This window comes from Anas platyrhynchos, chromosome 5, assembly GCF_047663525.1.
Source record: "Anas platyrhynchos isolate ZD024472 breed Pekin duck chromosome 5, IASCAAS_PekinDuck_T2T, whole genome shotgun sequence".
NCBI lineage: Eukaryota > Metazoa > Chordata > Aves > Anseriformes > Anatidae > Anas > Anas platyrhynchos.
Window position 1 is genome coordinate 63,024,356 of NC_092591.1, and position 23,301 is coordinate 63,047,656.

At 41.2% G+C, this 23,301-nt stretch overlaps 1 protein-coding gene across 6 annotated transcripts in view; it reads right to left on the reverse strand.

The window, feature by feature from the left end:
* The window catches only part of DENND5A (DENN domain containing 5A), a 59,479-nt gene extending 38,430 nt beyond the window's left edge, over positions 1-21,049 (reverse strand). For 2 of the 6 annotated variants that reach the window (XM_072039367.1, XM_072039366.1), the window contains exons 1-4: positions 19,230-19,461; positions 6,323-6,394; positions 5,617-5,726; positions 4,246-4,906 (exon numbers count right to left, since the gene is read on the reverse strand). In XM_072039367.1, coding sequence (XP_071895468.1) covers positions 4,246-4,906; positions 5,617-5,726; positions 6,323-6,394; positions 19,230-19,446 — 1,060 coding nt within the window. In that variant the 5' untranslated portion in view covers positions 19,447-19,461. Of the gene's footprint in view, positions 1-4,245; positions 4,907-5,616; positions 5,727-6,322; positions 6,395-19,229; positions 19,462-20,794 lie in introns of those variants that run through there. The other 4 variants (XM_027461085.3, XM_027461087.3, XM_072039370.1 and 1 more) reach the window with 4 other exon arrangements.
* Between the last annotated feature and the right edge of the window lie 2,252 nt (positions 21,050-23,301).

Consider the following 23,301-nt stretch of genomic DNA (forward strand, 5'->3'; position numbering starts at 1 on the left):
AGTTTAAAGCAGAGTTGCCCATACAGTGGACGACCGTTACCACAGATGAGTTTGGACATCTTCAGAAAATACGTGACTAAACTAGAAGGATGTGCTATTTGACAGGGTTAAGCCTCTCCTTAAGCTGAAGAGGATCAGAAGGTGAAAAAGAGTTACGTAGGCAGTCCCTGTAGGCACATGCCATGCAGTTGAGCCAGCAGAAAAAAGCACTGCTGGACCTAGAGTTTCCTTTAGGCATGTAAAAAAAAAAAAAAAAAAAAAAAGTTGTACTGAGAATAGGTATTCAATATGTCAGGCTCTTTAGGAAGAAACACGCACTTCTTTAACTGGGCTTTTTACTGAAAAAAAAAAATAAAAGTAATAATAATAAAAAAAAAACCAACCTGCTACTGCAGTAAGAGAATTGTGGTTAGCAGAGGCAGTGGGTCAAAGATCTTCCTATTCGTTTTCACTTTTTGTGTCTGACAGGCTGGTTAAAGATGCCTGCACCAAAGGAGCAGTTCTCCTAAGTCGTTGAAGGCATAAGAAAACATCTTATGCCATGACTGGAGTCTGCCAACGTGGGACTACCAGGGCAAAGAAATTAAAACCAATACTTTACATCTCCAGAGGGAACATCATCGTAAGCAAATGAAGTAAATGGGGGGAGTGATTCAAAGTCAACACAATCAACTAAAAAACTGTATTTTTTTACTTGCAAATGGCAGCAGCCAGAAAATACACAGAAAAATAAAACTGAGCAAGATCACCTGTGGCAGTGGTGCATTGTACTTCTCCTTTTATTGTTTTTAGCTGTTTAGAAAAGCTTCCTCCAAGCAAATTTTGCAGCTGTCCTAACTCAATGCACACTTTTCGGAAAAGCTCTAGGTGCTCTAGAGATAAGAAATAAATCTGCTTCACAGATGTAAGAGCAACATAAATTGCAGAAATGCAAATCAGCTTCTGCAAAATAATCTAGTGAGGGCACAACTAAAGATCTCCTTCAGCACCACTGTCTTCTCGTATTTTTGCCTGAATCCCTTAGTAGCAGCTCAGCACTAGGAGCAGCTTTGGGTTCTTCATCACCTCATAGGCACGGATGTTCCTCTAACGCTTTCCCAAGCGGGAGAGACAATTCTCACAAAACAACAGTCAAATCAAGGAGCTCATTCCTTCCCTACATTTGGAAGGCACTGATCCTAAACATACAAGCTGTGCCAATATAGTGGGACAAAAGAAGAACTTCCAGAAGCATAATGTCAGAAACATGTCAAAGGAATCCCAGAAGCAAAACACACTCGCTGCCAAGTGAAGTTACTCCAATTCCAAGGACAGCCAGCAACTTAAAATGCTACATAATTTGTTTCAAAAAACAAATGTATCTGGCTGCAAAGCCCTCCAAGAGGAAAAAAATTAAAAAAGTAAACCTCATTAGCAAACCCTCTTATACTGTTTCAAATCTAAACCCAGCAATCTCATCTGACCCAGGAGAAGTGATCTCATCAGTTTCAGCTGTCACAGGTTTGGGCATCAGAAGATTTACAAAAACCAAAGGATGCTGAAAAAATTAAGATTTAGATTCACAAAGACAACCTAGACCTCGCAGAACTGTTTGTACAAGAACATGAGCAAGCCCTTTCCAAAAGTTCAAGTACTTTCTAGTTCCACTCAGAACTGAGCACACCATCATCCGTATCTAAAAGAAAAAGCAAAAGAAGGAAATGGTAACGGTACAGACAACCAGCACCTCAGTCAGATGTTCCCTTTTCCTACTGATAACACTCTTGTAAACATCAAAGCAAGCAATCACTCTACCAATTTTCTACTTCACTGCCACATAAAAGAAAACAGAATAACTCAGTTAGAAAAGACATGAGATTTTTCAGGAAGAAAAACTTGATTTCTAGAACTTAAAAAATACTACCCACTTCCATTTCAAATAATAAGAAAATAAAGAATGTCTTTATCAAAAGCATTTTAGAAAAGTCTTCATCTTCCCTGCTGGCAACTCCAGCAGTATCCTGTATCTTCTGTTATTAACTCACTAGTAGCTTTGACAGTAAATTCAGTAAATAATAGCAAACTGTCCCAAAAAGCTGTGTTGATTTTTACTTTGTTTTTGTTGTTGTTTTTGTTTTTGTTGTTTTGTTTGTTTTAAAGAAAAATAGCAAGAAAAAAAAGTCCAAGATTAAATACTTCAGAAAGTACGTTTCCAAAACTCTACGGCTACTGAGGAAGCGCTAGATTGCTAAAATTGATGGACAAAAGTCAGCAAACAAATAACGAAATTTATTTTCTACTAGAAGAGGACTTTCAGACAAAAACTATAAGTGAAAGCTTGATACACTCAGACAAGACACTTCATTAAGGTGTAGAGAAGCCCAACTCATCCAAAGTTTGGTGTAAGGCAGGGGAAACAGTGGACAGAAAATGCCCAAGATCCAGGGGTACAGGCCTTGGGTTGCATTAATCCCTTTCTCTTGATTTCCGTATGTCTGTGTGTGCAGTCAAAAAACTCACATCCCAGAGCTACTTTAAGCTACATTAATTAACCACCGATCAGACGCTCGGAAAGTGCCAAAGGGGAGAAAAAGTCAAGCCTATTACGGTGACGTTGGAAACAGAAGCCAGAACATAGAAGGCCGGGCCACACGGGAGCTGAGTGCCTGCCCAGGAGAAGCGAGTAAAGGGCTGGAAAGGGATCCAGGAGCACTGCTGTGGGCAATGCTCGTCCTGACGGGCTTCCAGCTGGCTGGGCACACACACACGTCTGCCCCGTGACACCTCAGGAACAGCTACGGGCTGACCGGGCTGCCGTCTCCAGGTGGAAGAGGTGGCGTTTGAATCTTGCTCTGGTGACACAGTGCTGGCTGCATTAACAAGCTTTCCCTAAAGCCCAAATACATAAATGTCTAATCCAGTTCTGGAGAAAACACAACAAAGTTTGTCTGTTAGCCAAGTATTTCCAGATCTTCTGTGAATAATATGCAAAGTGTTGCTTGGACCTACAGATCCCCTTAGGCATGGCATAAAAGAAATTTTATTTATTTATTTATTTATTAAGTCCAAGATACTAACTACCATCAAGTATTTTTTTTTTTTTTATGATGTTTGAACAACTGCAGAGTTTTTCTCTGGCAGTTAGCATTGTTTACACAATGCAGCAAGCCATAATGCCTTACTGCCATCATATACTTTTGATCGCCTTGACCATCACACGAAACCATTCTTTGGCTTTAGTCTACGCATGCGTCTCAACGCACATAAACATCTTTATTTCACCTTTGGATAAATTTGCTAATAACTGCAGAACATATTTTATAAATAATGACTATATGTTTTCGACATATTTCAGTGACAGCTCAGTGGAAGAAAATACTGAAAACAGATTTCCGTACCACCATAGGCTATCCTAGGATTCAGCTTAGGGTCTTCTAGGCTTGTCATTATTATAAAACTGTTCAAAATGCAGTCTATCTACTTTAATCCATACCATTAGTCCAAACCCATCTATTCATAATGTTAGCCATGTTAGGGCAACTAAAAGTAGAAAAAAAACTGGCATAACTCCATGTACTCTCTTTTAGACTAACAGGACGTAGAGTAAGAAGCTCTGTATTCAAAATATTTTAACACAGCATAGTTCCTGCCTATGGTCTTAAAAGCAATTTTTTTTTTTTTTACATGATATCAGTAATAACCATTTCAGAGCTTAACAGGGACTTGGAATTTAAATTCAGGCAAACTACATTTTTCTGATAATTTTATTTCAAAACAACAACTGAAATGTGACTTTAGGCACTCAACGAAAAAACTAAGTTCATACCATTAATTCTTTTTCAAAACCATACATAGCTTTTTATCTTCTCAAAATGCACAGAGAGTTTGGCAGAGATGGGGGGGAGAATTCAGCAAAGTAACTGGAGAGGAACATGAGAGAAAGCGTACTACCCTACCCAACCACAGAGCACTTCCAGAGACAACAATAAAATGGACAGTCAGTCCATGAACACAGGAGATAACATGAAAGCCTAAGTCTTTACATTTAGGTGTCTAGAAACAGGAACCAAAACAAAGCTCTTTGCAACTTGAGATCTTTTCTTGACATTAAATCCTGTATATAGACCAGTCTTACTCCATTAGCATGATAATGTTGCGCTGTGGGTGTGCTTTCCTTTTTTTTTTTTTAATTTTAAAAATTCCAGAAACGAAAAGCCCTTGTGCCAGTACAACTACCAGATAAGAAAACAAAGATCAAGTACTCACGCTGTGAATAAAGCAGTATCTGAAATTCCAAGAGGGCACAGGTAAAGAGTTGAACCACATTTTCTACTCCAAGCAATTCAAAAACTTCTTTAACTGGAAAATCAAATAATGGTAGTTCGTTGGTGCTTGGCCTCTGGCAGATAATTGGTCCATAAACACCTGAAAATTTTAACGACCTTCCTGCTGGAGGAAGAGGAACCTCATAGAGAATATTGTAGATGTAGCTTTCTAAAGGTAGAGGTGGCGGCTGAGGTGAAGTCACTGCTTGGTGAAGTTGTTCTAGTACTTTCTTACAAGCTTTCATGAAAGACATTGGAGTAATCAGACAAATGCACTTTGAGACATAGAGTGTGTCTCTGCTAATGTCATACGAGTTAAAACGCTGTAGCTTTGAAACAGAAGTGCCATTGCAGTCCCCAGTGCTGCTGCAGCTATCTTTGTCATTTGTGGGTGGAGTATGAAGAATGTCGTATTCAGCATTGTGCATATGATACAACGTCTGCATTGCGCTGCAGATCTGTTTGCTAGTAACTTCCTCAAAGAATGTGAGAGAAAATCCAAATGTCCGTGAGCCATCTTCACGAGTAATAATAAAAGAGTGGAACTGAGGTTCTCTAGAATCTGCTTGTGTCTTGAAAGCAAGCCCTTTAGGCATACACAGCTATAAAAAAAAAAAAAAGGGGGGGGAAGGTAAATAGTATCAGTTAACACTTTTTTCTATCCTCCTGCCTCATTAATGAATGGAGCACTCATTAAAATAGGATTTAGAATCCACAGATTGCTATCACGTTTCAGATTAAAAATGTTTTAAGTGTTACATCTCTGTACAATATATTTATACATATTCAAATTAGAAAAAGTAAACATGTTGAAAGGACTCTATGTGGTTTCTATTGAGAGCAATAACCATTTTGTTACAAACCTCAGTGATAATAAAACAACAAAATACAAACTCACATAAAAGTATTTTATTCACTCGGGCTAGAAACCAGACAAAGTACTATATTTGATCTAAATGAAAAAACTACACTGAACAGAAACTCATGCACAAAGATTCATTAATCACACTAACTTATTTCTCCAAACTATTCTGTAAAATGTAACAGAAAAAGTTGTAAAGAAAATAAAAAACGTCCTATGTATGCATCACTTATCAGTTTTAACTAGGTTTAACTAGGTTCCTTTAAAAAATATCTCAATTAAGTGAGAAAATCTTTGAGCCTGCAAAATTTAAAGCAATTTTTTTTACAGTCTATAACAGACTTCATACAATGATTTATTTTTTTTTTGTCAAGCAAAACACAAGTGAATGCCTCCACTTATTAAGGTAGGTATTTGTCTTAAAAGCAAAAGTCATTAAGCGATACTGACCATTCCCACTGCATCCTGGTCAAAAGGGTTCCATTCAACATTCTCAGGATAGCGAGCAAGAACTTTGGACTTAAATGTGCGTCTTAACGGAGTCTGTTCAAAGTTTTCCCCTGAAGGTGAAAGAAAGACACTGAAGTAAGTATTTTGTAAATATCTCTTTTTAAGCTCAAACAAGGCCAAAAAGCAGGACATCAGCAGGTAGATGTGAGGATTAAGTGATTTAAACACACACATTCCTTTTAAGAGAAACAGAAAATGCAAGACAGTTAGTTAAAGCATATAATTAGACTGCAGATATTAGCAAGGATTGGCACTGTAACATTTTTATATCATTAAGTATCTGTGCTTTTCCTTAAGTGTGACTGTCTTTGGACTATGATTGTGACAGAAATTCTCTGAATTACTCTTCAAATATTTCAGATTCTCATTAAAGCATAATTAAAGCTTAAGGTTCAGTGAAATTTTGTTACTGAAGAAAAGCACAAATAGACAAGAGACAAAGATGATGCAAGTTTAAGATAAACATAGAAGTGGCATCACTTAGTTAGTTTCTTCTTCAAGACTTAGCAAAAAAGGTATCCACCATCTATTACAAAACATTGGCTGTGAAGAGAGAGCCTAAAGGGTTAAAAGATCAAGAGGCATGAAGATAGGGTATCAGGAGAATAAAAAATTGTGCTGTTTTTCCCCACACTTTTTCCTTTACCTTCTGTTGCACTTGAAATGAAACGGCTGGCACCATCTCGGGTTTTAGAGGCCTGTATATACTGGCATAAAGCTATATAACAAATAAAAACAACACTGCATTATACATTTTATACTGTCAACTGTAATTATCATAGCTAAGACATACCAGCAAGCAACATGTAGGTATTCTATACTGAACTAGCATGCACAACAGAGAGTCTACTCTCCCAATGTGGTTTCTCTCCATACACAGCGTTATACAAATGTCACATTTCAGACAGGTATTTCTTGAAGGAGATGATTGATACGTAACAGCAGCTCCCAGTTCCTGTACTCTCAGCCACTATAGTGATGCAACAACAGGAATTAGTTACCTGGTAAGTGAAGGAAAGCGTTACATGTTAAACTGTAAAATACTCCCAAAGAGCAGTTGATGCAATTAGCCCCAAGGACAAGAGCATTTGAAGGCCTACAGAAGTAAATGTATGAATTTAAGCAGCACGGTTCTAACTTCTCACAGATTCTGTCCGTACGCTAGACTGACTGATAAAACCTCGCTTATAACCTCTCTAATGTTCCCTAGAGCAACAAACGTCCACTGTGATACCAGGAAGTAACTACACAGTTACTCTTCTGAATGCACACAGTTTCTTCAAAAAGAAAAAAAAAAAAAAAAAAGGAAACGAGGGAGCACAACTGCATATCTTAAAATAAGCCTTGCTCTCTTACCAGAATGCAATTAGCTAAGCAATCATGCAGCTGTTGGCAGCTGCACTAACAATCAGTCAGAATTACATGAAATCATATGATTAAAACAAATCAAACTATTTCAGCAACACCTGCAAAAGAGAAAACACTCTTCAACTCCTCTCTTATTTCCTTGCGCGCTGCAATTACATGCCAATAGAAACTGATTTTGAAAATGGTTGGGTTTGTTCTCTACTTTTACAGTAGTATTTAAGACTCAGTTGCTAAACCAACGAGGATCTTTATTCTGGGGAGCCCTTACTTCCACAAAGTAGCCACGCAGAGGTGGTTATAACACTGCCTGTAGACAATAAAGAACCTGACAAACACATCACCCTACAGTCCAGAAAGCTTTGTTTCCAGAGAATGCTTACAAGTACTTTGAGGGTTAACGTCACCTCAGTTCGGATCTGGGCTTAAGTACATCTTAAATATTCCCTCAGGGACCTTATCCTGAATCAGGACCTAGGACAGGTCTCACAGTACCTAAAATACTCCCGTCCATTTCATTGATCTCATTTTATAGCACTGAAATTTAAGTGGGGATTTTTTTTTCTTTTTGTCTCAAAAGCAAGAACTCAACTGATTATCCATTAAAAAAGTGTCCCTGACTAGATTTGTATAATTTTGTTCAATGATATCATTGCTCAGAGAAAAAAAAATGCATATCCGGGAAGTCAGAAATATGTATAGAGAGACAGATTTGGGGAAAAAAAATAAAAACTTCCCTAAGAGAGAGCCGTATTGGGGAAGAGTAGAGTCAAAGACAGAGAACATTTAATAACAACACTTACAGAAGAGCTAAAAACCTTAGAAGATGAAAATAAGGCTTTAAAGAAACTTCCGATCCCCCAGAAGGAGAAAGAAGATCACATCTCTGCTCACTGACGCATACGCTTGGTAAAGAGAATCCTCTCTAAAAGAGGTTTTAAAAAATAAGTCAGGAGGTTTAACACACCTACTTGTTTTCTATATTTACATCTGTGCAGATGATGTCATGTCAGCTTTTTTTTTTTTTTTAATAGCTGAGGAAAAACCTCAGACATTTACTAAGCTGGTTTGTCCCCCCTCTCCCCATAGGTAAGGAACAAATCTGAATGTCGAGTTTTCTCCTGATCTTGGAAAGCACACATCACAACCCCTGGATTCACCGATGTGCAAGATCACATCCATTTTCCAAAGAAAAAAAACAATTTGACTCGAACACCTTCTCATTAGGATGATCAATAGTGTAAAATATATGATAATGCTCTTACTTTCTGATCACAGAAAAACACCACCAACGTCCAGACAGAAGCGTACATGCCTTCCTGTATTTGATAAAACAATCAGCTACTGCACAGCTCTTGTCAGAGAGCCTCTACACTTCTTTCCTGGTTTCGTATCTGTCTTGTTGACTTTTGCATGATGCTCATCATCTTTAGCACATCGGCACAGTTTTTAATTTATTAGCTCTCTCTTTGTTAGAACCTCAATGCTTGTAACACAGCAAACCACCAGACCTTCAGGTCAACCAGAAGATACCGATGGGGCAGGGAATCTCAAGTGAGAGCTCACTGACACCTGCAAAGTTCAACCCGGGAACAGAAAGTGGATCTGTGCAACTCCAGGACGCTGACCAGACTATTCTCTTGCCATTACAACCAGTAAGAACCTGAGCACCTGCATTGCCTCCCCTTTCATTTCTTCCACTGACCACCTAGTGCTTATCACTAGACATCCATCAAAAGACAGGAAAAAAAATCCACAAACAATATTTGCTTATACCCAGTGTCCAAATGCAATTAACCCTTAATTCCTAAATTTATGAGCACTTAGAAGCTTCTCACACGCAATCCTCGCTCCAGCAAAACACCAAGTGCAGCAGATCTGCAGAAGGCAAAAATAAATACAGGCTTCAAGATCCATCTCTTCATAAATCACAGATCCGATTAATTTAGTACTCATTGAAAGGTTTTGATAAAAACTCTGAAGAAAGGTTTTAACAAATGCAGGAGGAGAAATGTCAAAAATTGACAAGTTTTATTCTAGACCTGAGAAAATTAAGATGTAAGAGAATATAAACTGATAAAAATATGATGCGTTCTACAATTTTCAGAATGTCCTAAGTGTGAGAACTTGAACTCTATTAAAGGACTACTACCCTCAAATCCTGCTTTTCATAAGGTTCCTCTCTTTAAACGATTCCAGCCTATGCATCTGTACTTTGGGCTTCCTAATTGCACGCACATTAGAAAAGCTAATGCACACACGCAGGATATTGTACATTTGAGCCAACAGCACCGTCTCATCTTACTGAGTGGTATTTTAGCCAGACACCCAATGCTGAACGTAAGCCATATCCCAGGTAGATGTGCAGCACATGCAGGCAGCCTCTGGCTCATTTTTATGCTCCACCTTGCTCTTACCCTGTGACTTCTCTCGCTGCTCCACCTGCAAGCAGAAGACAGCAGTGCCTGTCTCGGGCTGATCAGAAGCTGGGCTTACAAACTCAAGAACAGACCCACTACATGGAGTTCCTAATCCGTGGGACACAGCATTGCTTTGGGAGTACCTGCATACAACTATCCCTGTCGATGTAAACAACTTTTCTACAAGATTACACAGGGGGGAAAAACTTAGAGAAACTAGAGTGAAGCATAGCATCTTGCTGGTTATTGAAGGATGCTAGCTACCAGGCTTTCCTCAGCTTTGAGGTGGGGTAAAAAGAGGAGTGAATCCCAAAGGTCTTCTACCCTTTCCTGACTTGCTCTGAAAAAAATAAAAAAAATAAAAAAAATAAAAAAAATAAATAAATAAAATAAAATTTGATTTGTTACCTTCACATTCCTAAGGAAAAGAAAAAGGTCCTCCCAACAAAGTAATAGGAAAAGTGGTTACGCAACTTGTAGGCTCATTTACTCATGACTTCCTCCCAATATATAAACTGTAAAAATATACTTTTCAGTTGAAACTTTTAAGTGAAAAGGATGAAATTTTGAGTTCTCAAAAACAAGAAAGAAAACGAGCCCCCTCTGAATGGCTGGGAATTCAGACTGAAAATCCTGCCACCACTGACACACCTCACTCCTTTCTCCTCCTTTCTGACTCTGCCATTGGCAATATTATGGCCACAGAACTGGGAGGACAATTCATGGCTGCTGTCACTGTTCTTAATCTCATGTAACCATGTGGAAAGATATTTCCTGTCAAACCTTCACGTGTGGTCACAAAATAAGCTACAGTTGTACTGAAACTCCTACCACATCCACCATAAATCCAATCACACACATCTTTCCAGGTAGCTTATGGAAGAGAAGCCACATATGTTCAGATGGATTGCTAATGCAACTTCTAAATTCCTAACGCAAGTTCCCAAGGAAACCTTTACATGATTTCCATGTGACTAAGAACTGCACAGGAATCTCTCCCTGCAGCTTGGCTGGAAAAGCCTCTGACCAGCAATCTGCAGGGTGGGATCTGGCTCAGTTTTCCTGCTCTGCCAATAAGTCAGAAGCAGCTATCCTCATTACCAGAAGTGCCTGACAAAAGATCTGAACGGTCACGCAACACTGATTTTAAAGAATCATTAATACTGCCACCTTCATTTGTTCACTGAGCACGCCGATCTGCTCAAGATAATTATAAAACAAAGAAATCCAGAAAGCCCTACCAATCCTGATTAAGTAGTTTGTTGCTTTCACCCTGTCAAGCAGCTTATTTCTCTAAACTCCCGTGACATAGCCTGCTAGTCATTCCCTTCATTCAGTTTTGGTGTATTTTTATTGCATACCTTATATCTTTGAATGGAAAATGATATTAGAGAGAGTATGTAATCAAAACAATATGGTTTTATTTTGCACATAAGAACACATTCGCATGAAAATTTTTTCAGCATACAGAAGTTGTACATATAATTCCTGATGCCACTAAAATGAGTGTCTTGTTTATATGTCTAGATATAAAGATAAATAGTTTTCTGGAAAGAATGTGATCCTTAAAAATTAAGTTTACGGAACATAAAACAACTCCAGCTCTAAAATCCATGGTCCAAGTCTAAACAAAAATAGTTGGCTAGCCAAACAGGTAGTGTGCTTATTTCTGGAATCCACACTGTAGAAATTACAAAAGAATGGAGCAAATGAGAAAAATTAGGACAAGGTTGGAGGGAGCGGAGGATGACAACACTGCAGAGAAGAGGTCGCATGTACCTTGGGAGATCTAATGACTTCTTTATTAGCCAAACTGTCTGATGACCAACAGTTGACCTGCTCACGCCGTAAAATACAGGTGATAAAGATGTCTCTAGACATGGATAATCAGTCGCGCCAAGAACCAATGTCTTAAAGCTAAAGCCAAAGCAGATGTGTTAAAAATAACACTCACCACATTTCTAATTGCCAATAAAAACAGTCAAATATTCTATTTTCAAGTCTTAAGAGAAAAAATGGGATAACCAAACAAAAGATTAAACTTGATGGCCTTCATCATAAGAGATGTGAAATGGGATAGTAATCCCATTGAACCATTCTAGTCAGAAAGACAGACAGGGATGCTTTCTATCACAGAAAAGATTTTTCAAGTCCCATATTCTACTATTAAAGAAAAGTCATTTAAATGCATAGCTAGAGAACTATTAACATTCCAATAATTAGGCAAGGTTCACTTCAAAAAATGAAAATAAGCAGTACATTTATCTGATCCCTTTTTTAAGGATCATTAAGCCATATATAACTGCAAATAAACTACAACCTATAAAACACTCAGTTTGACAGATTAAGGTAATAAATTCATTAAACAAGAATTCTTGGAGTAAAAACTACCATTCAAGGAAAGCTACAGCTGCCAGGGCTGTAAAGCAGTCACTCCATCAACAGAGAAATGCCTTCAGACCATGACTTGCTTCCTTCCTCCCAGCTCCTCCTCAGGCAGAACTGCACATATTTCTCGTCAGAGAGGATTCCCTTTCTGAGACAACCTCCTCCTTGCATATACACCAACATGAATTCTTCACTTTTATGCTGAAACTCATTAGCCCACCGTCCTGCAGTTGTGTCCTCTCCTCTCCCCACTGCCAGCAAGCCCAGCAGGCACAGTGCCAGCCGAAGTGGTGGCTCCACCAGCTCATTTGCTGCTGGAATCGGAACTTCAGCAGTCTTGAAAGTGGGTCAGGTTATTCAGATCAGAAGATTCATATTCTTGAGTATCGCTTTTGTTTTCTTGCAGAGGTGCTGTCTTAGCAGCTGAAATCAGGGGTTTCATCCACTGCATGTAGTGAATCAGGACTTTTGTCAACTGTCTCCAATAGCTGTCATTCCATGGCATTTGTAACAAATCCACAACCTATGACTCTCACATCTGTGTCTTTCTCTAAAGACTTCGTTAAGCAAGTTACTGTTCTACTTTCGCTGACAAAAGAACTCAAAGACAAAGTAAGTCCATTGCCTACCTTTCTAAAACAAAGGTAGGAAAATGTGTTAGGGACACACCACCCTATACTTCAGAATAACTGAATTGTGTGTTGGGTGGAGTGCCATCCTTCATCTGTAAGAGTCAAAAGATTTTCTTTAGAGGAAGCAGAGAGAAGAGGAAGAAAATAACCAGTGTGATGAAAGGCCCCAATTTATTTTTGGCCTGTTTGTCAACTAAGGAATGCAAGCTTGCTTCTAACAATCCCTTATTCCAATCCCATGAGAACACGTTCCTTTCAGTACGCAACATACATTTTAACATCCAGTGGAGAATACAATTATTCCTCCTGCAGTCACTAAAAATATGAGAAGGACAAAAAGACAGGTTAACTCTAATCTGCTGACTGTAAAAGACCCTGATGTTTTCTTTTTTTTCTTTTGCTTTTCCTATTTTTAACAACTGTGATATCAAGAACCTCACTGCGAACTGAAATAACAAATAGGAGTTAATTTCACAGTGTAACTGGATACTTGGTGTAAATTCCACTGGATACCAATGATATCTTGACCATCCATTGCTTCGATGGTATGAATTCTTGTAAGCCTTCTATGACAAATGAGAATAAAGAGATGAACAGAGATCTATCGTTTAACTCTGTATTCATCTAGTTGATAACAAAACACATTGCCACACAACTGGAATAGTTTCAAAATTGCCACAGCATTTTGAACGTACCACAGAAAAAAAAGCTGACAACATCTGCATGCTGGGACTGCAAGGCCAGAACACCAAAAGCTTTTGGTTTTACTTTTCTGGTACAGTTCTAAGGAAGGTGGGAAGAGGGGGGGCAGGGAAGGGGCAAAGGAAGACATCAAGAATCTAACGCAGCTTTTTAGAAAAGCAACAAGAACACACACATCCCCCCTCCCCGGTTTAAATGTTTAAAAACATCCCAAGCCCATTTATTTTCTTTCACTACTCTGCATGCAGAATAGCAGATGGACGCGATGTATTTAAACCAAGACTGCCTGATACAATTTTTCAAAAAAGTACTCTTAAAAACAGAATTGTTTTTTACAAGGCTTTTTTCTTTTCTGCTTTAGTCACAGCAAATATAACAAGAAGATATTTAGCTCTGTTTTCAACTAAACAGAAGCAGCATTCAAAATGACAATGACAGGCATGTTGTCAGCCACAGCAGGGCAGGCACATGTCTTTGACAGAACAAATCTGAAATACTTGCAAAAGAAGACACTAAGAAACAAAACGAGTGGCCTATCCTCAGAACAGAACACAATCCTTTTACATGCACTAGAAATATAAAACAGAAGTGGAGATGAGCGTATTTTAAGTATATTGAATATAGAAATCAGCTGTTCCCCTTGTGCCCTGCCCAGACTGGCAGACCCAGTGGACCTACTTCAGAAAACCCTGAGCAAACAGCAGCACAGACCCTCTCAGCCAACCGTCACGAAACACCGTGCATCTCCTTCTACACTGCAGCGTCCCAGGGAGTTGATGTCTGCACTTGTTACACGCTCACTGCCCTCCAGAGCAGAGGACTGATAGGAGGATGCCAGTGTAACAGCACAAGGACTGAATGTTATTACCAAAGCAACTTTCCGTTCCTTTCACCAACACTTATTTTCTTCCAGAGTACCACTGAGATTTTGCACCGAAGAGAAAAATACATAGACATTTCAAAAATACAAACTAAGCCTTTCCTGCAGATTTTAAAAGCTGTTCCAATGATGGACACTGAACAGCAAGCACAGGAAGTCCAGCCTCACTTTCTTATCAAGCCTTGGAAAACTGTTTTGCAGTAACCTGCCTTAAGGACCCAAAACTGTTAGAAAGTCATCTACTTACTTGATATTGAGGCCTTTACATTTTTTTTAAAGAGTTTATTTTTTTTAAAAAAAAGCACAAATTTAATCAGAGGTGCTAACACTTTGGTCTATGTATATGACAAACTCAGAAGCTCACCCTAGCTCTAGCTATATCTTTCCTTATCATCTCATCAATCATTTCTCTCAAGTTTTCTTTTCTTTCATATGTACCACATCAAGCTCACCTTTCTTCTTCACAAGAAGAAAGATTCATGTCTGGGGAAAAAAAAAAAAGTTTTCAATATGAAAATCTGACTAGAAGTAAGAGGAAAAACAAAGTCCAGTGCTTTTATTCAGTCCTAAAAACACAAGTCACAGACTTGTTCAGAGTCAGGAGCAAAGACTGTGGTTCCACAGAAGCAAGAGCTTGAGTTAAATGCCTTCTGTGGTTGAGCTTCAAGAAAGAAAAACATGGTGTTTTTCACCTTATCCTCAGAAGGACTGAGATGCGCCTAAACAGAAATGTTACCAGCCCTCAGTGAAAGCGCAGAACGAGGTCTCTCAGATTTCAGTCTTGGACCACACACATAGAGGAGTCAGAAAGGACCATGCCATTCTTATGCTGGTTAGAGCTGGCACTGACCTTGTTAAATCAAGGGACTTTTCCCCAAGGTACTTCTGACAGCTCTGTAAGGTAGTGCTGGGCTTGGGAAGCAAATCTGGGAGGTAACAGTGGTAAGGGAGTCTGCTGAAAGCAGCAAGTTAAGGAGGAATTAAGTAATACATGCAAATAGTAGAATAGTTCACAAAAAATCTGCTTGTAGAGGACAGAAGCAATACACAGACAAGTACACTGAAGAAACCTCAGGATCCCTGCCCACATCTTTCTGCAACACAGAGTGCAATTGTAAATACAAAGAGCAGCAACTACAGCTTCAACAAGACTTTTCTAAAGTCACTTGAAGTCATGCTGAAAGAAAATTTGTCTCTGTGAAACCAACCCTGTTTCCTCACTCAGTTAAACTAACATTAAAACATTGCTCCATCTGAAAATGAAAAGGTCACTTCGGACCATCCTGTTATCTGACTGCAGGTCACTTATTCATGAAAAGCAACACAGTTTCTTTCTAAGATGCTTCAGTACTAATATGTAAACGACTCCATACAAACGTACGTATCCTACCTGACTGTGGCAGATCATATGATCAGTAAAAATATGTAAATAAAGCCATATTACACACTTTTACAGTGAAGTTTGAAACTAAAGGTCTCTTGCCAATCAAGGCAAGGCAGCATTTTCCTGGAAATACCGAGAAATTAGCCTTTAGCAGAAGTACCCCAAGTAAATCCTTCATCATTTAGCAGTTTGCGTTGGAATGCTTCATCATTTCTGTGCACTGATATTTTAAGCCTCTCAGGATTAATGTTCTAGTTCACTGCAACCTTGACTACAAACCACAAATCCAAAAAGGCTTGTCAAGAAATTCGGCGAGAAGAATTACTGCGCAACATACATCACTAAGTAACTGCTTCCGACATCGTCACTTCACATGCATTATTTCTGCTACACGAGCCCTGCAGATCAGAAGGAATTCAGAAGACAAGTACGAGAAGTCATTACCAAGAACACTCAAATAGGACATCACTAACTGAAACGGCAGGAAAAAAAAAAAAAAAACTGTTGTAGGATTTTGTAACTACGAGATCAGTAATTTGAAGATTTAGGGAAAAAAAGTGCTTTATTACTTGCAAGTGGCAGTATTTCCCAAATAATCCATTTAAGCGGCTTTTTTGTATCGTATCTCTCTTGCAGAATAAACTGGGGAGGGTGGAAGGGGAGAGGGGATAGGGGAAAGGACTGAAAAAAAACAACCATCTTTGGTGCCTAGCTTTAAGGATGTGAATCTCATTTGTCTTTTTAAAAAAGGCTTCAAAATCTGACTTGTAAACTAAGCTATTTAGATGCACTTTTAGCATCATTAGTCTATTCGCAAATTAGGAACAAACCCGGTAACTTTTCCACTCCTCCCCACCATAACCAAGACCCTTACAAATCAGCTGCATCTGTAACTGGAGGGTGGGAGAACAAAGGGTTCCAGGGTTTGGGGGGAGATGATTTTATACAGCACACAGCCCAGTTTCACCTAAAACACAGATGTGATAATCACAAGATTGGTATTACAGAAACACCACCTAATAAACCGTGGCTTCAATTGTAGTGCAGCAAAGCACAGCTGCTTCTCCCTTACATCAGCTCTCTCATTCTTTATGCTCCATATCAGCTACCCTAGCACGTCTGCCTCAGTTCCCAAAGAGACAAAAGATCTTTTTGGCACTCCAACACGGCAAACAACTCAGGCTTCTTGGGAAAAGATAGAGGGGGCAGGGGCAGTAGAATAAACTATTATCTGGATTAAAGCATTATACATGTGCCAGTGTAAGTCCAGCCAGAAGTTGTTGCCATCCCCTGCCCATCCCCGGTGACCGGTGTGAACACAGCGCGTGGTCTCAGCCTTGCTGCTGCCGGGGAGCCCCCCCAGCACCACCACCTTGGGCAAGCAGTCTCAGAGGAGCAAAAAAGCTGAAAACCCTTCCTCTCAGCCTCCAGGAATCCACAAGGAAGGAGGCACGCTGTTAGGGAGCTGTGGGAGGCCTGCACTGACACCATCCATATTAAGGACAAAGACAGAAAAACAAACCCAAACCAACCAAACAAAATCAGCTTCAGAAGAAATCAAGCAGTGGCTCCTACCAACGCAGTTTACTTCTGCAGTGAGCTGAGCGTTGGTTCTTACTACGACAGCAAAACCTCCTCACATGACGTTTTCCCAAGGAACAAGCAGTATTGCAGAAGAGTTTCACTGCAAGAACCACAGCTGGCTCCAACCCCAAATGTCATGTCTTAATTCCCAGAGAAAAACACCCAAAAGAGGAAATACAAAAAAGGTCAACTGTCAGTCAGAAGAAGATATCTGATGCTTTCAGCTTGCTCTTCTTCCTCCTTGTTCCCTTTAGCAACCCCTTACAAACCCCTTTCAGACAAAATAAAAGTCTGTAACTATTTAAGCACGTTGATCTTGCAGAGTAACACAGGTGCTGACAGCAGCAATACTGCACAGACTGCCCCAAAGGAAGCTGCTGTAGCAATTCCGACACGGTAAGCAATGTGTACTGGTTTATATTTGTGACAAATGCCCTCAATTATTTCATCATAGCCATATTTTTAAGTTTATATTAGTACAGAGTACTGCTAAAATAAACCCTCCCAATAGGCAATATCTGAGGATCAGTTGCCATGTCAAATCTCAAGGCAGCAAAATAGAAAAACAGTGACCCTTCAGTTCCTGACTGAGCCATGAGGTGAGATGGTTCTGTTTTACTGGTGAGGAGAAACGTTTGCTCTAGTGTCAGGTTGTCGGGTTAATTTTGAGTGGAGCTATGTGAATACCGCACACCATGCTTCACCTTCGCTCACAATTGCACAAAGCAGCACTCAGGAAGGGGCCGGTGTGCCAGCACATGGATGGCATTACTAATGATCGGTCCCGTTATGCTACGTGGTCCAGAACCACAGACCTAACCTCAAAAACATTGAAAACAAAATGCAAACCAAGGTATGGGAGACTAAGAATAATTCAAATAGTATCACAGCTTCATATTAATGAATAGAATTCTGTTACAGATTCTGAAAGGGCACGTGAAAGGTACCTACAGGAAGGATACAGCCTGGGCACAGGGCTTCACTTAACACATATTTTCATCTTCCCTCAAGAACGAAGCTCATGATCAGCTTGGAAGCACCATGAGACAGATCTTTGCAAATTAAACAGGAGTTTATATATTGAATAAAATATTTTTGGGACCACACCTTAAGTGACCTGTTCGGACTGACAAGAAGGGAAGAAAGAAATGCCAGTGACAGTCTAATGACTGGCCTTGGTCCTCCACCATAAGGTTGGTGGGGGTTTTCTGGTTGGTTTTGTGTGTGTTTGTTGGTTAGTTGGTTGCTTTTTTAAACAATCCTATTATTACATCAATCTTTCCTTTAAAGATTATAAGCATTTTCATCTACCTGCTATTTCTCCTTTGTAATACTGTTACTTCCGAGTTCACTAGGACCATCTTCACGATATGGCATTCATATGGAAGCACGTGCAGCACAGAAACCCATGGATCAGAACACAGCGTCCAGGTCCTTGGGTTTGAGTTTTACACTACCTACTGGCAACTCCCAGACGACACTTACATGTCAATATAATGCAACAGGAAGCTCATCCTTTTTTATTATGTAGCTTTAACACTACATAATAAACAAACTCTACTGAAAAGTGATTATTAAAAATTAACACACCACAGAGAAGAATAAAAAAAATATCTTTGGTGAAAAAGAATGCAGAATAACAATTCCAACAGCTCCGTACAGTGCAGGAATTACTTTCAGCACCATGCGGATCACATCTAGGCAAGTCAACACGTCCGGGATTCCAGCAGAAAGGTAAGGCACCCCTTTGTTGGCATGACTGCTCCAGGATACAGTCTTCAGCTTAAATTAAGAAATCTTATCGTAACATTACAGCTTTATTAGTTATACAGCACACCAAAGATTTTGGGAGCTGATGTATTTCGTCATTTCCCCTCTGAAGGCAAAATTTCTGCAACAGAGCGTTGCACAGAACCTAAGAGATCTGTCATCGCTTCCGGCACATCGTCAGCACCTGGAGACGAGCCTCGGCACCTCTCGTCCAGCACAGAAACTGCCCCTGGGTGAAGCTTCAGGAAGAGCAACACATCAGCAGTTGTTTGCCTGAAAAATTTTACTAGATGGTAGTAAATCTCTTTTAGCAGGTCACCCATCACGAACACAATCATCGTAAGAAGAAAGGGCACCTAGATAGCCAGATCACACAAATTTGGGGATGAAAAAAAGCCCTAGCAATAGGGAGCATCTTTAACACCCACCTCGGTTCGGCGGCGAGAACAAAGTCTGCCGGCAGCATCCCCGGGGCCTGGCAGCGGCGGTGGCATCGTGGCAGGCCCCCGCTGCACCCAGCCACCCCCCAACACCGGGCGCCCATGAAGAGAATTGTTCCAACAGGGCACGGGGTCGGAACCTGGTTTCCAGCACAGAAACAAGAAGGGGGGGACGGAGGGGAACACTGCACAATAACCCTTTCATTGAAAGGAGAAAGCCTTCCAGGAAGCACAAAGTGTTTCAAAGCTTGAGCCGAAACCCACTGAAATCAACAGAGGCTCTTTCCATTTATAGCAGAGGGTGCTGGAGGAGGCTATAACCTGAAATGCTGTTTAAAAAGGAAAGTGTTACCAGTCCTACTACCATGAATTATTAATAACACAACAAAATCAACAAAATGCACTGGAATTCCACCCAGCTCATCTGCTGTGACGTTACCATGCATTCATTCTCCTCCCCCTTGGAGGGGGGGGGGCGGGAACGACCCTTTTTTAACCTGTTCCTCAAATCACACACAAAGATCAGGCTCCCCAATAAACACAAAAACCCGTTCCTCCCCCTTGTCCCACACCTCGTCACAGGCAACAAACACCGTGAGAGAGGGGAAAAGCAGAGTGCCAGGCACCTTGCACACCGCTGTTTTACCTACTACAGGCACAGAGCTTAACAGGGAAAACCAAAACACAACATCATGCTCCAGCCTTCAGACCTGCAAGTTCAAATGGAACATTAAAAAAGGCACTGGCCTCTCTTCCAGATTATTGTTAGAAAGCCTGCTCAATACAGTAAGACACTGTTTTTAATGTAGTTATACAAGTAGAGCTATCCATGCTCCTACTGAGATCAAGACCGTTACGAAGTAGTACACAAGCACATACACAGTGAATGAATTACAAAATTAACGCCAGAAATTGCCTTCAATCCAAAACCTTTGTTCAATTACGATTTAATTAATAAAAATCTGTGGGGCCACATCGCATTCTGTTCTCTTGCACTTCTTAAATGAAATCGATGCTGTAATTTAAAGTACCATTAGAGGACAGCCCATCACACTGCATTCGCTCCTCAAGCAGCAAGTTGCAGTTTGCAATCACTGTAACACCACACAGGCACCAAGGTAAAGTCCTCCTCAGCATGAGGAGCAGACGAGAAGTTTTTCTTTTAATGACTTGAAAGAAAAAGTTTCAATCACAGCCAAAATTTAGGAGTTCAATGTAGGCGATGACTCAAGCAACGCAGACTCTGGTCTACAAGAGAGGAGCGTTTATTCACGCAGCTTTTAAGACAGATGTAAAGGAATAAGAAGAACAACTAAAACCGTTCGTAAAGCATTTATAAAGGCGAGCGGGCTGAGTAACCAGGCGTGCCGCCTGCCTGGCGCTGGGCTCAGCCCGGGGCCAGGCAGCAGCGCCAGGCCGAGTCCCCCCCTTGGGGGCAGACGGAGGTGCCGGGCAGCAGCCCAGGCCGGCCGTTAGCCGTTACTGCCGGCCGTTAGCCGTTAACTGCCAGCCGTTAACCGTTACCGGCTGCCCCCCGCCCCGCGGCCGCTCACCGGAGAGCTCGTCCGGCTCCAGCCCGGTCTCGGTGTCCAGCCCGCAGATGACGAAGTAGTCGGCGAAGCGGCCGGGTGCCGAGGAGCCGCCGCCGCCGCCGCCGCTCATGCTGGAGCGCGAGAGGGGCGCGGGGCTCAGGGGCTGCGGGGCCGGGCGGGGGCGGCGGCGGCGGCGGGCGGCGGGGCTGCGCCAGCGGCGGCGGCCGCCTCCATGGCGGAGCGCAGCGGGCAGCGCCGCACGGCATTGTGGGGGCGGCCCCCGGCTGCTCCCGGGGGGGCCGGGGGGCGGCCCGGGCCGGGAGCCGCAGTGCTGCGCCTGCGCGCTGCGCTCGGGGGGTGACGTCATGCTGCCGGGCCGCCGCGGGAGGGGCCGCGCCCGCAGGGGGCGCTGAAGGGCGGGGGGGGGGGGGGCGGAGCTCCGTGAGGGGCGGCTCGGCCCCGCGTCACGGCCTCGCGCCTCAGAGCCCGCCCTGCTGCCGTTAACGCCCCGACCCCAGCACACACACACAGCCCCCAGGGAGCCCTTCGTTAAGCACGGCTTTCCCCTGGCCCGACAGAGAGCCGGGACAGCCTCACAGGACTGAAATTGGGTCTGCACACGCAGCCTTCCCCCTCCTCTCCTCGCCCCAGCTGTGTCTCTGACATCAGAAGCCTTCTCTATCCTACAGGGTTTCTGTGAATAAAAATTACTTTCCTAGTCTTTCCGCATTATTATCTAAGGTTGCTCAAGTAGCTTGCGATTATATCCCCTCTGTAGTGCAGAATTAATCAGGTACCAACCTAACATGACGTGCTGTCAAGCACATGAAACTTTGCATATTTGAACTCACATTGCAAAGACACGAGACTTACTGCTTCTTCCCCAGCAGCTGAGAGACAGCAGCTTGTGTAAGACTTCTGTCAATAACCCCACAGCCCATTGCAGCGCAGTAACTCAGCTCTTAAACCATTTCTTCCCACTGAAATGGTGGAGAGCTTTTCCGTGCTTCTGGGAACCAGGAAAAGCCAAGAATTCACAGGGTGATGACGGTACAGACCAGACAATGGGTCATCAATGAACAGAAGCATTGCCTAGGTTTGACTGATAATTCTGACAGATCAATTTTAAACCACTGGTGAACACGAGGGAGAGATTTCAACAACAATAGGAGGATAATGAGATGCAATATTAGTCTCAAGTTTATGAGACTCAGAGTCAGCCATTTAGAATATGTTGAGCCTACCTGGTGATTCAAGGAAGACTAACAGAGAATAAAACTCGTTAACTCTGGTTGCTCCTATTCTATATTCATTAAGCGTTCTCTGCCATTTTGCTTCTTAGTCTGCTTTTGATCTGGCAAAAGACACAGTATTCAGCATGTGGTAAGCTTAATTTCAGTCAGTCCAAACTGTAGTCTAACCCTAATAAACAGAAGTCATAGCTGGACAGGCACAGAAGAACTTACAAGAAAGACTGAGGAAACTGGGAATGTAGTACAGATATTGTGAGGACTATTTTTATTTGCATCTGTAATATCTGATTCAGCATCTAGCAGCTTGAATTTGTCAGACTTCTTGAGCACTGATCCCATCACCAGAAGCACCTAAAACACAGCTATTTTGTCACTGAACTTTGCAAATCAACTATATGTCCTCAAGTGAGGCAATAACACTCTCAATGACACTGAATTCTTGAAAGTATTCTGAATGATGTTCATAAAATGTAAGGCAAGTCTTAAATCTGTGGAAACTATGTTTAGACAAAGAACAACAAAGACATGCTAGCAACTACAAAATGAATTAAAAGATTCATTGTCCTCAGCAAGTCTTTTGTTGTTGCTTCAGCTGCTCTTTTCAATGGCAAAGGATAGAATTTTTAAGCTCAAGCCTTAAATCATAAGGACAATAAATACTTATAAAAGGCAGAATTTAACACGCACATATCTAGATGACTCCTACTAGTTAACTTGAACTTAACATAGTGTCTTCTAACAGTAGATTGAAAACTGTTAGGGAGGGAATCTAAGCAATCTGATCCACAGGCTCCAAAAACACCTAAATACACTCTAGCATGTTATAGCCACGGTAAGGTTTGTGGGTATACGTTTCATCTCCTGTAGCATATTTAGGAAATAAAATACTTCTAGGGAAAAAAAGATAGCAATATCTTAGGAATACCAGTTATTCTTTAAGCCTGAAATACAGTACTAGTTATCACAGCTACACGCAACTCAATTTATCAATTTATGTATCAATTAAGTAGGTAACTGAAGGAATATTTGTGTCAGAAAAAGGAAAAAAAGAAAAAGAGCAATGGATAGCAATGCTGAATGTGGCAAGGCTAGCAAAACAATAGAAAGACTACCACGTCACAAAAGACAGGTAGCTCTCTCCCTAGTTTTTCTGGATCCATCCTTTAATCCATCCTTTATCACAGACTGTTTACAACAGTTTTTATAAGGTGAAGAATGAAGTGGCTGCTTTTTGTTATAAATAAATAAATAAAAGTACCTGCAGTAGCTCATGGG